The sequence below is a fragment of the Salvia splendens genome, chromosome 6, assembly GCF_004379255.2.
Source record: "Salvia splendens isolate huo1 chromosome 6, SspV2, whole genome shotgun sequence".
In the NCBI taxonomy this organism is placed as follows: domain Eukaryota; kingdom Viridiplantae; phylum Streptophyta; class Magnoliopsida; order Lamiales; family Lamiaceae; genus Salvia; species Salvia splendens.
The window spans coordinates 32,218,460-32,236,945 of record NC_056037.1 but is presented as its reverse complement, the minus strand read 5'-3'; the positions used below and the strand labels follow the sequence as shown (position 1 = coordinate 32,236,945).

General features: G+C 38.6%; 1 protein-coding gene, 1 non-coding gene and 1 pseudogene across 10 annotated transcripts; 1 reads left to right on the top strand and 2 right to left on the bottom strand.

Moving 5' to 3' along the window:
• Positions 1-3,317: 3,317 nt before the first annotated feature.
• Positions 3,318-6,437, bottom strand: LOC121806193 (pentatricopeptide repeat-containing protein At2g06000-like). Of its 9 annotated transcripts, XM_042206146.1 has the most exons (4): positions 4,588-6,437; positions 4,382-4,476; positions 3,728-3,817; positions 3,318-3,595 (listed from the first exon to the last, which is right to left on the bottom strand). In XM_042206146.1, the coding sequence occupies exon 1, from the start codon at positions 6,312-6,314 to the stop codon at positions 4,671-4,673; it is 1,644 nt and encodes a 547-aa protein (XP_042062080.1). In that variant the 5' UTR covers positions 6,315-6,437; the 3' UTR covers positions 3,318-3,595; positions 3,728-3,817; positions 4,382-4,476; positions 4,588-4,670. The 9 variants fall into 9 exon arrangements, with proteins under 9 accessions (XP_042062080.1, XP_042062077.1, XP_042062079.1 ...); XM_042206143.1 differs by having other exon boundaries at positions 3,728-3,962; positions 4,048-6,437; XM_042206145.1 differs by having other exon boundaries at positions 4,382-6,437.
• A 489-nt stretch (positions 6,438-6,926) lies between these two features.
• On the bottom strand, positions 6,927-15,102 carry LOC121809135 (annotated as a pseudogene).
• LOC121810136 lies at positions 12,726-12,832 on the top strand. The gene has a single exon (XR_006052394.1). It is a non-coding gene; the product is annotated as a small nucleolar RNA R71 (small nucleolar RNA).
• Positions 15,103-18,486: the final 3,384 nt, after the last annotated feature.

The following is an 18,486-nucleotide window of genomic DNA, read 5'->3' as shown; positions in this document are numbered from 1 at the left end:
TATAGTACTACTACTTATGCAAATAAGAATTATTCGTACGTGCGTGCATGATTGTTTTTTATACAACCGATACATACACCACATTTCTATGATATACTCCACATAATGTATTCATGAATTGTTAGCTTAATTTGAGCCTCTACATACATTTTATTCAAAACATATATACCAATAAAATATCAGAAATCTAGCTTGTCAAAATTTATTCCCAAATTTACCAGCAACACAGACACACACACTTTAGTTAGTATCAAACCCTACTTAATGTAGTAGTAGTAATTTCAAAGTCTGCAAATAAAAAGGTGTATAAAAAAAGCAATTTATACAAGCGCCAAAGTAAATCTATACAGTGAAATTGATTGAGAAATCTCCAGAAAAAAAGGGGGAAGAAAAAGGTGCATACATAACATATACTTTCAAAACCTGGCCCTCTTCTTCGACTTCGAGCGATTATTGATCGAATTCAAAGGCGCGGCGGTAGTCTTACCATAGATATCAACGAGCGATCCAAACCTATGATCGATTCGAGGCAGTGGTTCATCATCAAACACCAATATTTCCTGATTTACGAAGCTGCTGCTGCCGCTCGACACCGACGACGCATCCGCCACGCTGTATCTATCGACGGCGGAATCCGGCCAGAAGACGCGGAGATCGTCGTCGGAGCCGCCGCTGAGATGAATCAGCTGCAAAACCGCGTCGATTTCTAGCTTGGTGAGGCTGCAGTAGGATTCCATCTCTGTTGAATCTTAACGAATTAGATTTTGCTTTTCTTTTCTTTTTTTTCAATTTTTCCCCTTTTTTTGGGAGGTTTTGTTGCGTTGCATATGTTTTCTTCTTCATATATGAAATGCGTGGATGCTGAATGTACCAGGAGTTTTTATGTGCTTATTGACTGTATTGCCCTCGTGATGAACTGCTTCGGACATAGTTTTGGCGAGGGTGAGATAGTAATTTAGTCTGACGTAATAACACCGCCTTATGAATTAAGAATTATTTTGTGTCCTTGTGGGAGAAGTATGTTTCATTAAATAAACCCTATTAAATAAAAGTATAATTTACATAAATAATAAAATAATCATAGTAGTACAAGTTAAAAATAAAGTGGAGTTACTTGGGGGAAAGTCGATATGATATGAATAGTTCAATTCAAAGGAATAATATGTTGTGTCTCAACTTCATGTTTCATTGGTTGTTATTTTAAAAATATTTATTATTTCATCAGTCGTAATAAAGATGATCCATTTTATGCGAGGTTATTTTATATGTCAAGTAAAAAGTAATAAAATAGGAAAATGAATAAAATAGAAAAATATTTAATTTTAAAAATGAATATCTTTGCTAAGTGATAAGCTAAAATGAAAAAATAACTTCTTTTTATTGGAAAAAAATATATTCTTACCTAAAATAGAGATTTTGGAAATAACACAATATTTAATTCAAATTTTGTAAGTATAAGATATATATTAGAAAATAAAGGATTGGATTGTTGTGCCTGTTAGTGGAATGACAAAATTTGAAAAAATAAAAGCTGATTATTATATTATGGAATAAAGTGAGTAATACCGTACTCATTTTGGCTAATTAATATCTTAAAAGTGAGTCCCTTTGGCATTTCTTAAAATACATAGCAGATTCACATGAGGTGTGAAAATATGGTCTGTTTTTTTTGTCAAAATAATATATATCATCAATTTTATATCTGTTACATTTTCATTTCAAGTTGGAATGAATAATATTAAACCTGAAAAAGTTCAATCAATAGCAAATGCAAATCCACTATGCACATTTTTTTTCTCAAAACAAAATCAAGAATAGTTCTCCGATTATTATCCGTAATGACTCAAATCCTAATTTATTGATGGGAGATGAATCATTTTACCAATTACATTGCATTTCATTAGAACCAAACAAGCAACACCACATTTACAAAATAAAAATAAAAATAAAAATAACGTGTTGACTCAACGTCTAAATACATGTAATTGTAAAGTAAGCAATAAATTAAATAGGTTTCGAAACACTTCTGATAGATCAATAATGATAGTCCTTTAAATACAAGACTGTCTTCATACAGTAACTAGTCTTTAAAACCCACCCCCCGACAACACCACAAACATTAGAATTAAAATAAAATAAGTTATTAGGCATGTTTCCCATTAAATTAAAGGACTATCCATAAATTATAGAGACCATATGGTGGCCTTTTAACCTAAACTTAAAAAATATTACAAATATATACTTATTTCCGTTGTTTATAGCACAAGTCGAAATTTCCGACTACTTAATCAAATGTCTTCATTCATGAAAAAGACATAAAAGGACTGAACACCAAACCAACAGAAACTCTCGTATATAATATATTGCCCTAAAATTGGGAATTGGGGCTATAAAGTAAATAACGGAGATACGTATATAAATTATGGGGTTATTGATAAAATAAAATACCACTAACTTTGGCCAAATATGACATTTTCCGCACACTAAACTTGGCCTTCAAATCAATAACTTAACAGATTGTGTGAATTTTCCATAGAGTTTCTCCAGGATGAAGATCTCTACAACAAAATAAATAAATAAATAAAAATGATTTGATTATTTTGTAAAATAAAAATATTTGACTCCGAACTATAGTTTTTATCCACATTGCTAACTTATGCCAGCCACGTCTTATTGCCACATAAGTTCACACAGGATATAAGTTCCCAAGTATACTAGATTTTGCCCAAAGATGATGGTAATTCTGACGAATTTATTTTTAAGTTCAAGCTAAAAAGTCATCGTGGACTCGAGGTTCAAATTGTCATCAAAGAATAACCCTAAATTGAATGCATATAAATTTCCAAACTTCATAAATTCAACCACAGAAGCTACTGTTGGAAATAGCAGAAATACAGTAAATTTGCTGTAAAAATAACTTTACTCATTCTATGACAACTTTTTCAATTATGATGATACTATGGACTTTCTAAGTTTTTTTTTATTACAGAACCCGAACCGTATGATGCCAGGTTGTTGAAAACATGGCATTCTTATTTTTAGTACTAGAATTAGACAAAGTTATTTTAAGGAGACCATCAAAATAAAAGGCAAGAAGTCATAAGCATGTAAACTTCTTTTCTCTACGACTCTAATCGTCTTGCTAAAAAGACGTTGTCTAATAGGCGATCCCACACAGTCAAAATGGCGGACACTCGTCATATGACATGCAGTTTCAGTTGCAACATGTCGAATCTTTATGACATTAACACAGATTTAATAAGTCCTGCAGAATTTAGCATTTTACTCCAGAAATTAGTAATGAAAAGCTGGACAACTTGCAAAATCTAATTGTAGATATGAATAAGAAAAACAAAACATGCTAGTTTCCAGATTTTAGGCATCGAGAAAGGGATCTAGCCATGCACAATATTGTAGAAGGAACGGAACTAATCACAAGGTAGGCTAAGATGAGAGAGAAAAACAAAAGAAGAAGAATTTGATTAAGTACTGCTTCTGTAGCCTCAAGAAACTAGACTATAGTTTTCCCTTGCTATAACCATCTCATCAGGTGCAGATGCAATGGCCAAACACCAACAGAGACATGATATAAAATCTGATACCAAAAAAACAGCAGAATTAGAGGCATGTAGCATTTGTTTTCCGAGTACAATGACTAAAACAGGATGACTGGGATTACGAAAAAACTTGCAGGCAGAATAAAAACTGAGCAAAAACTGAAGAGAACCTCAAAACACTTCTCACGTGTGATGGAGAACAGAAGCTGCCTAAACGAACGGAACACAGATAACAGCATCAATTCTACAAATCATGTCAACTGCGGAAAAAGGAAGGAATACAAAACCACATGAATCAAAACTACATTGAACTACCGTAAACTGAAACAATAAATAACCTGTTAACAAATTATTTTGCTCTACAGGTTAGTGGACTTCACTTCATTGAAAGGTGTAAACACAAAACTGGCATTCAGCAACCAAAATCCGATTACCATCAGTATCAATGATGAATAAACTAAAGTACTAAACTTTGAACCTACAAACGTACCACTTTAAAACTCCCTCTCAACACCCAAGGAAAGGTCTACCGAACAAAATAATTTTCCTCTCTAAATATGAGTCCTATATTCATGAAAATTAAATTCCCAAGAGAACATAAAGGATACACAACTTTCTTAGTACTGTTTCTAGAGTATAAACTATTAATATATCCCTTGTCATACTTTAGATGTGCTGGTTATTTCCATAAAAGTGAAAAATATGAGCAAATAATCAAAGAAATTACACACACAAAACACGCTGGAAAACCAACACCCCTAGATGGTTTGATGATATAAAAGTTATTGTGCTTTCTTCTAATCCTACTCCTTTTAAGAAACTACCTGTATGCTGGTGATAGAATACTTTAGTCACGTTTATTTGCATTACTTCTTGCACATGAGGGGAATATTTACATTACTTTGTTTTTTTAACTTATCTGCAAAAGATGTTTGGCTAACAATGAATAAGTAAGAATGACAAAGCATCAAACACAGACTAAGATGAAAACAAAACGACAAAGGAAATTAGAGACAATAGAAGCAATTACCTATAGTTGGCCCACAAATTTCTGGACCCAAGTGTCTCATAAAATGTTCAAAGACAGATTGAGTCAGCAAGATAACCCTCTGGCTAAACAGGTTTAGTCATTGGCGCGTTCACTTTCCCAACTGCAGCAGTAGTTTCAAACAATAAACCTGAGTGAACATTATTTAATGCCTTGAACTCTATTTCATTTGCTTCTCGTGCCATGCCTGCCTTTCTTAGGCAAAATATCAAAGATCTTACAGTGATATTATCGGGTACACACCCCACTGACACCATCTTTTCATACAATCGAATACCTTCAAACACTCTCCCTTTCATACAGTGCCCCAAAATGAGAATGGTGAAAGTCATCTTGTCATGGATACATCCTTTTGCCTCCATTTCTTCAGCAACTACATTTGCTTCATCAACATTTCCCGCTTTACAATAACCATCAATGACAGGGTTGTAAACAAATGGCTCTGGGACAATGTCTTCCCTCCTCTTCAACTGGTTAAGCAAAGCTCGTGCCTCGTTTAGTCTATTCACTTTGCATAGGGCACTAATTAAAATTGAAAAGGTAAAAATGTTAGGAGGCACCTTCCTATCGTTCATGTCATCCCAGAATCTCACACCTTGAGCCAAGTCTCCAAGGCGGCAACAACCATCAATGAGAGAGGTGAAGGTGATAACATCAGGGGTAAAACCACCATTCGCCATCCTCTCATACATCTTAATTGCTGAAGCCAACTCACCCTTTTTACCATAACCATTAATAATAGTATTAAAAGTAAACAAATTTGGTCTGACCCCACTATTAATCATCCTACCAAAAATAGTCACAGCTCTATCCAACTTACCCAATTTACAGTATCCAGAGATGAGAGTTGTGTAAGTCACAACATTTGGGGAAAATCCAGATTGCAGTTCGACTTCTCCTAGTAACTCCTCTGCTCTATCTACTCTACCAACGCTACATAACCCATTAATAAGTGTGTTATACGTAACAAGATCCGGATAACAATCAAAATCCCTCATAACTTCAAAGAGCTCAAAAGCCTTCTCAACCTTACTAGCGCGACACAGCCCTCGCACCACTATGTTAAAGCTACAAGTATCGGGATCAAAGCTTCTTAACCTTAATATACGTCCTCGAAAAAATACAACAGCCTCATTTATGCGATTTTTATGCACTAGAATGCTCAGATAATTATTATATACAAAAGAACTAACTCTTTTATCCTTCTCAACGCAGAATTCAGCTTCTGCAATCAAAATTTCTTCTGCTACCCTAAACATACCCGCCTTAGCTACTGCAGAAACTAACAAATCAAGAAGTGAGGTATTCGGCCAAAAGCCATCAAATTTCATACTTTCATACACCATTTTAGCTGAATCATGAAGACCCTTCTCGCATAGCGACCTTAACAGAAAATCAAAAGTGGATTCTAAGTGAATCAACTCCAAATTTTGCCGTGAGTAACGAAAGAATTCAAAAGCTAAAAGCGGGTTATTCAATCTACTATCTATTCGACGGACCACGCCATAAGCTACAAGGGGATTCAAATTCTGCCGGAAATAATCAGTTTGGAGAAAATTGAGCGAGTTGGAGTGGTGTATGCATAAGGTGGATACCACTTTAATGAACCAACAAGTGGATGCAGGAGCGGAGCGTGATAATTTGTGACCATGGAACGAAGCTGTGGATAAATTCTTAGAGATACTTACCCTTCGAGCCCTAAATTGCATTCTCACCCGTCAAATTCAAAGATGAGTTGCGGAAATCAGAATTTTTTACGGGAAAGAATCCATCAAATTCAATACACGGTACATTTGCTATGGAATTCAAAAGTTGTTGTACAGTATTTTGGAATGAAGTACTATCATCGAATCAATTTTTTATTTTAATTATTATAACTTACATTACAAGTCTTCCAATAATTTTTAATAACTGGAGTTTAAAAATACTCTCTCTTCACACTAGAATAGTCATGTTTTTCTGGTCTATTTATAAAATTGATCTTCTAGTATTGAGATTTTTCCACTTATAATAATTTAATCAGTTTTTCATCAAGATTAGAATCAACTAGAAACTGGATGATTTTTTTACATAAAACCCGGTTCACAATTCTAAAAATCTCTAACCATAACTTTGATTGCCGAGCGGATCCCCTCCTCCACAAATTACGTATCATTCCTATTCTACACTGGTGTTACAAATTAGTTCCTGTTTAACAATGCAACTCTAGCTCTAACAAGAATCTTTGTCATTGAAATTGCTAGTAAACAATCACATCATCGTACAACCTCTACACATACAACATCATTAATTTACGCTTAAAATGGATAATTTACGTCTTTTCATTTCTTCACTATCATAGTTTTATTCTCGCGACTTGCCTCAGGATTCCACCTTGTCACAATCCTCTCCTCGACAGAATAATGCTCCAAACTCGAAAGAGAGACAGCAGTGTCTTCACCATTTCTGCTGATGTGAAGAACCAACAAGGTTTTTGCAACACTGCCACAAAGTCGAAGCGTGCAGTGAAAATCGGACCACACCTTCAACCGGGAATGTTCACCATCACCATCCTCATCATCAGGCAAGGCAAGGACTGCATATTCAGAGTGCACGAAAGCTGGATGATAACGGTAGGCAACATAGTCTACACCGTATTGAGACCCTGCTCTCACCACCCAGTTCTTCCTGCGAAGATGAGAATATGCTTTAAACATAACCGGGAAACCAACTCTCTTGGCCACCATGTAATGCCAAAGCTCTTCATCGCTTTTCGCACACTTATTTTCACCAGCAACCTTGATGCATTTCAAGACAGAGCACAAGTACAGAGCTTCTTCGAGACTTAATTGGTGCCACTGCTTCTTATCCTTCTCTGCGGTTATAATAGGACGACCAATACAAGCACGGTATAGTAGTTCAGTTTGTTATGGGAGAGCTTCCAGAAGCACAGCACACCCTGAAGGCCTGAAAGCAGTCCTTGAGCATTAGATTCGATCAGAGAGGTTTGAAGCTTTGAGACTATTACAGATGATGTGGATAATAATGGTTTATAAAGCAGATCAATTTTACACTCAAGTTCAATTTAATTACCCAAATATTATCACTAACTGCAAGAATACAGCTTCGTGTATAGTATTTTAGGTGTCGATCCACAGGGAAGGGAATGATTACTAAAACTTAACACTAAACAAAGCATATAAAGGTTCGATTGTTGGTTTTGATAATTAATGACACTAAGTTAACAAGCTAACTACGAAAGGATTTTAAACACGAGAAAAACAGGTCACTCAAAGTTGCTCCTTAGACTCGAATCATTCTACACATTTATCAAACACAAATTTGGGATTAACTTATCAACCTAATCGCTTGCACTGAACATGTTTGCGATGTATAATTCACAGTCAGCTGAACACTTGTTCCATGAATTAATTTTCGAAGGCATTCAACTCCTGCGGAAGCGCGGGAATCTAACATCATCTACTATACGAGCTTACCTAATCCACTATCAAATTATCCTCTAAACAATTTTAATTCGATAGCATAACAATTGATTAATCCATCCATGTCTATGTTAAAGAGACAATAAACAAGGATTAGATACCTATCACAAAAGATGCCTCTAAAGGAAAAGATTTACGCATTAAACACAATCAATGATATCAAAACATGAATTCATATGTGTAGATACATTCTAACGAGTTTAATTCACAACTTGGAGCAACATATGAGCCTAGCCTAGATACATGATAAATTCAATGATTAAAACCGTAGAAGGCGTGCTCTTTCGGAGTAGAATTGGATGGCGGAGTCGGATCATCGGAGTGTCGGGTGGATTTTCCTCCTTCTCCTCTTCCTTCTTCTTCCTTTTTCCTTCTCCTTTTCTGTTCCGTCCGTACCCCCCTTCTCCTCTTCTTTCTTTTTCCTATTTTTATCCCCAAAACTGCAAGATAACTGCTCAACTCGGATTCCCGCGTCAGACTTGCCCGACCGGGCGTTTTCAAGATGAAAATTGCCCGACCGGGCGAGCATCCTCCGGATTCTGTCACTCAAACGCCCGACCGGGCGTTTTTGCTATGGAGAATCGCCCGGTCGGGCAAATTCTCTGGAATCGTCACACCGAGCTCATGCATTTCGCCCGACCGGGCGTTTTGGCTCAGGCTATTCGCCCGGTCGAGTGTTTCGTCCGGAACGCTCCCACGTGCAGATTTTTGCGAGTTTTCCTTTCCGAATCTCCTAACTTCACTGAAACAACACTTTGATGAGTTCTAATCGACATGAATATATGTAGTCTAAGGGGAAAAACAAGTAGGAAATATGCTTCGCATCAAAAACCCCCAAACTTGAGCTCTTGCTCGCCCTCGAGCAAGGTTTATTTTTCAGCACAAAACTCAACAAACTCAACAAAGTTTTACCCACAAGGAATTTCAAACAACGAATCATGTATGAACGTGAATGGCAAAATCTAAACCCCCAACATTTCCAATCAAAAATTCCCACTCTCAAGAACCATCACCCATCCCCCTCGAACTTCAAGTCAAGGTGCACATTAGAATAAATTCAAGCATGAGATCATACAACTCAAACCGTCATTATTGACTCATAAAGAATTACTAATCACATAATCCCGCAGATTTCAAATCACACTTCATTAACTCCACCAAGTTATTTACAAAGCATCAACAAGCATTAACGATAAGGTCCAAGGTCTTGATTCAAGGTTGTAATGGGGCTCGGGATAAGGTAGGATACATATGGATAGTAATCTTTGAGTGCTAAATTCTTCCTTCCTAAAACTTCCTTCCAAAGATCAATCAACAAAAATTACAACCAACACTCACACTCCCCCAAACTTGAGAAATATTCTAGACGAGATTATATCAAACAAAAATAGAAGCTCTATCTTTATTCCACAAATTTTTTTTTTATTTTTTATTATTTTTTTTAATGACCTCGACTTTTGCAAATTTAGAGGTCGTCTTTTTCTACATTTTTCTTCTCTTTCTTTCTAACTTCATAAGAACTTCAATCTTTCACACTACATCAAGTCTAGATATGTCTATTTTTTACGATTCACCACCCAACACTTAAACTCAAATCATCAAACTCATACTTGTATTTAGCACCCAAATAGTAGCAAGGTCTATTCAAGAGGCTAAAATGAGGCTTATTTAGTAGCTAAGTGATCGGTTAAGTGTTTACACAAACAATAGGGAATTAGGTTCAAAGTGGCTTCTAGGGGTTCATGTATAGGACTAGGCATGTGATCATTTGGCCATGGAGTTCATCCTAGTGCCTTATCCTTCCATATCATTAACACAAATGAACGCAAGTACGCAACCCGATAAAGCAAGTCAATCCAAGATAATTTCCGCAAGACATGCAACTTTCAAACTCTCATCAACTCAAGAAATCGGAAGCAATCTCAACATGCTATTTTAAATAAAGTCATGCACCCATTCCATTCATCCTAGGCTTCAAGGATTAAGTAAAATAAAGTAAGATTTCCCAACCAGAAAGCCGAAGATAAAGCATGCCTCCGTCACTTACATAGATTCAAAACATTTTGTCACACAATACACCCAAATAAATCATGCAACTCATTTAAAACTCCCCCCAAACTTGAATGCAACATTGTCCTCAATGAAAGCAAAGAAGACATAAAAGAGTAAAGGGATAGAAAGCTCCCCCAAACTCGGCATGAAGTCCATAGGGCATTCGGGTGGGAGGGCGGTTGTACATTCCTTGCAAGTGTTCCTAACCTCCAATCCAATCTCCATTGCCCCGGTTGTTCCTACAAAAAGCAACAAAACCTACAAAAAGAAACACTCAATTCAAAATAAATGTTAGAGGAAAGAATTGAGCAAACAAAACCTCCAACATAAGAAAACAAAAATAAAAGAAAAATAAAACTTGGGTTGCCTCCCAATCAGCGCCTTTGTTTATAGTCGTTGGCTCGACCTACTTCTCGATCTACCTCTTTGGCTCCATTAGTAAAGCCACTTCTCTTGCATCCATTCCAAATTGCCGAGATCACACCCGGTAACGTTTCCTCATCACCTAGGAAAGGGTATTTCCGGTTTGACGAGAGTGGCTTCAATTCAAGCCTATTTGGCACTTCCATTGACGGTTTCACATCTACCGTGTAAGTATCCACCACACATTCTTCGTCGAGACTAGGTTCATCCATTTGAGGATCTTCACTTTCATCAACATCAAAATCTACTTCGATTGTTGAACCAACGTCTCCTTCCAAACTCCCTTTGTCATCAACACTTCCATGCATTTTTTCAAAAATGCACTTATCAAGGACATCAACTCTGAAGCACGCTTTTGCATCACTTGGATGTTTCATCGTTTTCTCCACATTAATGGTCACTTGCTCACCATTAATTCTAAACGTGACAGAGTTATCTTTTGCTTCCAACAACACGTCTCCCGTGGCAAGAAACGGTCTACCAAACAGAATTGGTACTTCTTTGTCCTCAGGCATATCCAAGACTATGAAGTCCACAGGGATGACGAACTTTTCTACTTTCACCAAGACATCCTCTACTACTCCAGTGGGCTTCACGATAGAATGATCAGCCAATTGTAGAGCAATGTCGATGGGCTCCATTCTGTCCACAAGTCCAATGGCTCGAGCCGTCTTCAAAGCCATAAGTGAGATTCCAGATCCTTGATCTAATAAACATTTTGTGAAGATGGTATTTCCGATCTCACAAGGAATCACACAACTTCCCGGATCTCTCTTCTTCATCGGCATCATCCCTGAAATCAGCTGTGAGCAATTCATGCTCAATGCCACTATTCCCTCGTCTTGAAGTTTCTCCTTTTTTGCCATCATGTCTTTGAAGAACTTGGAGAACTTGGGGAAGTTAGTGAAGAGGTCCACTAGTGAGACATTCACATTCACCTTTCGGATCGCGTTCATCATCCACTCGAAGCTTTTCTCCTTTGGAGCTCTTTTCTTCCACTTTGGTGGATATGGTGGAGGAGGGATGTGATCAGAGAAGTTGAACATGCTTTTTGGGTCTAATGCCGGACTTATTGTCTTCATGTTTGACTCTTCTTCCACTGCATGCTTTCCTTTCTCTTTCGCTGAAAATCTTCCACTTAACTCGGACTCAACACCATGTCCCTTGCTGCCGGATGCAGCCTGTTCTTGGCCATGTTGGGCATCCTGAACCAATGCGGAACTTCCTTTACATGCCTCGTCCGCCCCTGCGTGCGAGGAATGCAAGCCCAACATCTCATCCGCCCCTGCGTGTGAGATGCCGGAAATCCCTTGGCCGTCTATTAATGGTGTCGAATCTAACTCTCTACCACTTCTCAGAGTCACCGCCTTACACTGTTCGATGCCTTTCGGATTGGGCACTGTATTGCTTGGGATAGTGTTCGGAATTCCTGTATGTGAGGCTGTAGCAAGCTGTCCAATCTGCGTCTCGAGATTCCTCAATGTAGCCTCCATCTGACCAAACTTCTCTACCGTCCTTTCTTTGAAGCTCTCATTCTCCTTTTGACTCTTGGTCATGAAGGAGAGTATCTGTCCCAATTGATCTTCTACCGATGGCTTCTTCTCATAACCCGGGGGTTGAGTGTTTGTCCTCCATTGGTTCCCCGAGTTGTTGCTAGGACCACTTTGATTCCAGTTCGATTGTTGAGGCCTCCAATTCTGCTGATTGCTGTATTGGTTGCCTTGGTTAAACCCTTGGCCATTGTTGCCAATGTAGTTCACATCCTCGATTGGTGGTCCTTGAAGACTAGAGCATTGATCAGTATGATGCCCTCCTTGACACAATCCACATCTCATCACTGCCACTGCTTGGGGTTGAGGAGTCAGTTGCAGCGATTTCACTGCCTTTGTCATCGACGACATCTGGGTGCTCATATCTGCCAATTGAGCTTCAATTGCAGATACTCTCTCTGCATCCTTTGTAGCACCGAATGTGTCTCCTCCTTTCTCCGCTGCTCTCCTTGGGTTGTGCCAGTTCCGTTGATTGTTAGCCAACCTTTGGAATAAGGCTCTCACCTCATCATGCGTTAAGTCATCCAGGTTTCCATTAGAGCCTGCAGTAACTAGTCCCGTGCCTTCATTGTTGAGTCCCTTGTAGAATTTCAAAAGGTCATGCCCCGGAGCTAGACCATGGCTCGGGCATTTCCTTATCAAGTCTGTGAATCTCTTCCAAGCTTCTGCAAAGGACTCATCATACTTTTGTCGGAAAGAAGTGATCTCTTCTCTCAATTTCTCGATCTTCATCGGGGAATTATATTCTAAGAGGAACAACGTCTTCAACTCTTGGAATGTTTCAATGTTGTAGCCTAGTATAGAGTCATACCAAGCTCTTGCTTTCTCCCTCATAGAGAATGGGAATAAGACCCTCTTGATCAGATTGTGTTCCACATTCGGGGGTCTGTGAGAGTTCGTCAACTCGTAGAAGGCATTGAGGTGGCTCATCGGGTCTTCATCATCCCGTCCATGGAAAAGATTCCCCCCATTCACCAAACTAATGTAGTGAGGTGGAATGTTGATGTTGTTGTTCGCATAAGCAAACTCTCCGGGGTACTCAATTCCCGATCTAAGAGTGTCGCCAAACCTCACAACGGGTGGTGGTATCTCATTGTTATCTGCCATCTCACTTTCTGATTCTGAATCTCTTTCTGTACTCGGCTCGCTGAACAAGTTGCCTCTGATTGGACTCGGATAGTCCGGGAAGATTTCAGTAGGCGATCCTCTAACTCTTCTTCTTTGATAACAGAGCAACCCAAATGGCGGTGTACCCTGTGACCTTGTGTGCATTCACTGTTTATTTATTTATTTTTTTTACAGTTACCTGCGCAATAGAAAAGATACCAAACACAACACAAAATATTTCCCAAATACCGAAAGCGAGACCTCTCGACAACTCCGGGGTAAGTTCTATAAAAAGTGTGTGCTTTAGTGCAAAAATGAACTACCTACAAACTAAGCTAAACTAAGAGATGAAAAGATATTACCTAAGAAAAGCACTCCTTCGTCTTCGGGTCAAGACGTGGTAGATGGCTAACACCCTTTACGCGATAACAAAGTAGGTACCTACAGCAAAAAGAAGATCAAACAAAACAAAAAAACAAAAACTATAAGCTAAATAATCGATTGCCTTCCCCGGCAACGGCGCCAAAACTTGATGTGGATAATAATGGTTTATAAAGCAGATCAATTTTACACTCAAGTTCAATTTAATTACCCAAATATTATCACTAACTGCAAGAATACAGCTTCGTGTATAGTATTTTAGGTGTCGATCCACAGGGAAGGGAATGATTACTAAAACTTAACACTAAACAAAGCATATAAAGGTTCGATTGTTGGTTTTGATAATTAATGACACTAAGTTAACAAGCTAACTACGAAAGGATTTTAAACACGAGAAAAACAGGTTACTCCAAGTTGCTCCTTAGACTCGAATCATTCTACACATTTATCAAACACAAATTTGGGATTAACTTATCAACCTAATCGCTTGCACTGAACATGTTTGCGATGTATAATTCACAGTCAGCTGAACACTTGTTCCATGAATTAATTTTCGAAGGCATTCAACTCCTGCGGAAGCGCGGGAATCTAACATCATCTACTATACGAGCTTACCTAATCCACTATCAAATTATCCTCTAAACAATTTTAATTCGATAGCATAACAATTGATTAATCCATCCATGTCTATGTTAAAGAGACAATAAACAAGGATTAGATACCTATCACAAAAGATGCCTCTAAAGGAAAAGATTTACGCATTAAACACAATCAATGATATCAAAACATGAATTCATATGTGTAGATACATTCTAACGAGTTTAATTCACAACTTGGAGCAACATATGAGCCTAGCCTAGATACATGATAAATTCAATGATTAAAACCGTAGAAGGCATGCTCTTTCGGAGTAGAATTGAATGGCGGAGTCGGATCATCGGAGTGTCGGGTGGATTTTCCTCCTTCTCCTCTTCCTTCTTCTTCCTTTTTCCTTCTCCTTTTCTGTTCCGTCCGTACCCCCCCTTCTCCTCTTCTTTCTTTTTCCTATTTTTATCCCCAAAACTGCAAGATGACTGCTCAACTCGGATTCCCGCGTCAGACTTGCCCGACCGGGCGTTTTCAAGATGAAAATCGCCCGACCGGGCGAGCATCCTCCGGATTCTGTCACTCAAACGCCCGACCGAGCGTTTTTGCTATGGAGAATCGCCCGGTCGGGCAAATTCTCTGGAATCGTCACACTGAGCTCATGCATTTCGCCCGACCGGGCGTTTTGGCTCAGGCTATTCGCCCGGTCGGGTGTTTCGTCCGGAACGCTCCCACGTGCAGATTTTTGTGAGTTTTCCTTTCCGAATCTCCTAACTTCACTGAAACAACACTTTGATGAGTTCTAATCGACATGAATATATGTAGTCTAAGGGGAAAAACAAGTAGGAAATATGCTTCGCATCAAAAGACATTGGCTCTTTTGCTTCAGCTGTTTTCCCTTTCCTTCTCGGGGCCATTTTCTGCTTCAAAGAAAATAAGAGAATTCATGCACGCTTCAATGAGTTGGTTAATAACAAGAAATGTGGGAAAATGAATCAAAACAGGTTCAGTGTCTGTGTTATTTAAACGATTACTCTCAGCACACGTTACTTTTTGTTGGAAATATAACTTGAGGTGTCCCAAGAATGTTGGGAAGAGAAAGTGTGGAGTCCTAACCTGTTGGAAAGAGGAGATATCATTTATAATGTTGAGTTCCAATAAGTATAGTTTCTAGGCACATTTACTTCTCTAGTCCAATAAATAGGGATGTACTATGTATCACAAAGAACAATTCAAGCCTAATACAATGTAGTCGATAAATATTTTAGAGTCTTTTATTTTCTGCATTTTACTTTTCAATATGGTATCAGAGCAGCTAACGATCCTTCGTTAGTTTGTTCAAAACCAAAAAAAAATATATTTGGTTGATTCTGTGTTCATCCTATACCCAAAATCTAAAAAAAAAATTGCACCAAAATTCAAGCCTTATGTCTACCGAAGAAATCTATTTTTCAGCCACAATAGAAAATTCCTTTTTTCCAACCCACACTACTCTACTCCAAACCACACCATGAGCCAAATCTCCATCAAACAAGATAGGAATCGTCCAACCGAGAGGGTGAGAAAGTACACTCTGTTTGACGTTTCCTCTCCAACACAGTAAACGGCCGGAGGAGATGAGAGGAGTGGCAGAACACTGCCGGGATAGGAGGAGCAAGGTTACCAGAAAGAGGTCTGAGAAGGCATCATTGTGTTCACCCGGAGAAGAACAAATGAAGGTAAAGAGATTGGAAAAAGCTACGGATAAAATACCATAGCAAGACCCGACAGAAACGGCGTCACGGCGGCAGCGACAGCAACCGCGTCTGGGGCTGGTGGCGGTGGCGCTGTAATCGGAGATGGCGCTTGGTTGAACCAAGACGATGACAGTGAGTTCTCGGCAGTTGAATTTCAAACGGGCACCAATGGCGAAGCCTGATCATGGCGAGGCATCAGCTAGATCGAGCGACAGCACCACCAGAGAAGAAAACAGAGGAGTCCTCGGTTTGTCCGTCCGAGGGGGAGAAGAAGTATCCGACCGAAGGATTCCTCTCAAATCTATTTTGGCCAAGAAGGCCAAGGATCTGATGAGATGGGGTGTAACCCTGTTCAATGAACCATCCGGCTGAATCTGACTTCCACTGCCGGATAGTTCCACCCACAGCCGGGAAAGGAAAAGCTGTGGAAGAAGAGGTCTAGCAGGGCTAGAGACAGAAGAAGGAGAAGCAAGGCTTATATTTGGACAAGATCCAAACTTAGAAGGAGGCGCTGTCAAGAAAGCCGCGACGCTCTGGCCGATGAAGAAGCAGGTGACTGGAGATACAAAGGAAGTCGTGCCGTAGATGGAGAAAAGATGGCCAGACCTGATGGGTTATCGGTGATGGAGATCCGACCGAGGGGGAGATAGCAGCAACTGCCAAACAACTCATCTTTGTGTTGGAGAATGGCATCCGGCTTGATGAGTTATCGGTGATGGAGATCGAGGCTTGGCAGCAAAATTGTACTAGAGAAGCCCGCCTGGAAAAGGGAGCAGGTGGTGAAACTAGCATGTCTGGAGAAGATTGAGATGACCGAGATGAGTTGCTAACGGTAGAGGCAGCAGAAAGACCACAACGACTGCAAGAGAAGAGTTGGTCAGCAAAAGAAGCCGACAGCGGAGGAGTGAGAAAAGAAACGTCGAGAGAGCGAGAGCAGAAGCCCGTCGAGATGTCTCTTCGTGCAAAGGGTGAAATTCACGTAAAGAAGAAATATGAGCAATTTTGGGCAAGAAAGCAAAAAAAAAGGAAAAGAATATGGGCTCGTTATATTTGAGCGGAATGGGCCAAGAATGCCTCCCAAAATAAGCTTTGGGCTGCAAATTAAATTCAGTCCTAAGTGGCTCCTAAATATGAGCTAAAACTATCTAGATTGGCTCCTTGACGCGAGTTAAAATTGTCTAAGATGGCTCATTGACATGAGTTAAAACTATCAACCAAAAATTGAAGAGCTCTATGACACGAGTTAAAACTGTCCAACAGAAAATTGAAGAAGCTCCTTGAAACGAGTCTAAACTTTTAATGAAGAAAAATGAAGAAGCTCCTTGAAACGAGTTTAAACATTCAATGAAAAAAAAATTAACTCTTTTATATGAGTATAAACTATCAATGATGAATTGAAAAAGCTCTATGATACGAGCATAAACTGTCAATGAAAAGTGAAGGACTCCTGAATACGAGTATAAATTATTTATCAAAGTGAAGATCGTGCAAGTTAAGTGTCTAAAAAACTCGATACTTAACTTGAGGGGGAGTGTTGAAAATATAACTTGAGGTGTCCCAAGAATGTTGGGAAGAGAAAGTGTGGAGTCTTAACCTGTTGGAAAGAGGAGATAGCATTTATAATGTTGAGTTCCAATAAGTATAGTTTCTAGATATATTTACTTCTCTAGTCCTATAAATAGGGATGTACTATGTATCACGAAGAACAATTCAAGCCTAATACAAGGTAGTCGATAAAGATTTTAGAGTCTTTTATTTTCCGCATTTTACTTTTCAACACTTTCAACAAAAAATTAACTTTGAACTTCAATCGAAAACTAAATTCCAACTTTGGAAATCTAATAGTATGGAAATAATGCACATTTCATTTGATGGTCTGAGGCGAATTGAAAGCTAAGCAATGGGAATTCCAAAAACTACTACTACTACATCAGTAAATATGAAAATCTTGAACAAGATCACAACGTAGCAGCAGCAAAGTTTAAAATAAAATAAATGAAAAGGAAATAAGATTAAACACAAAGAGATTCAAACATAGCAACATCTAGATTTAAACTTCATAACCAAAATCTATAGGAAAATGATAGAACATATTAAGCTTGTCGATGTGAACTAGAAACTCATTCATATTAATATGCACCATCAATTCAATCTATTACCATTAGGGATGTCAATCGGGCCGGCCCGTCGGGTTTCGGGCCAACCCTACTCGGGTTGCGGGTCAATCGGGTGCGGGCTAATCGGGTTGTGATTTCTTTCGGGTTATAAAAGCTCAGCCCTAACCCTAAAAGCTCGGGTTTCGGGCTAGCCCAACGGGTTAATCGGGTTGATACCGATAATATTAACATGCGATTAACCCAATAAATAATTATTAAAATTACTAATATTCATGCAATGTAAAACATTTAATTATGATATATTTGAGATATATGCTTAAACTCAATCATAAACATGATCAAATACTAATATTTCAGATATTTCGTAGAATTTTAATGCATGTTTTAGAAATTTAAATATTTTTCTTGTGAATTTGAAGTTTTTAATGTATTTATCAATTATTATATT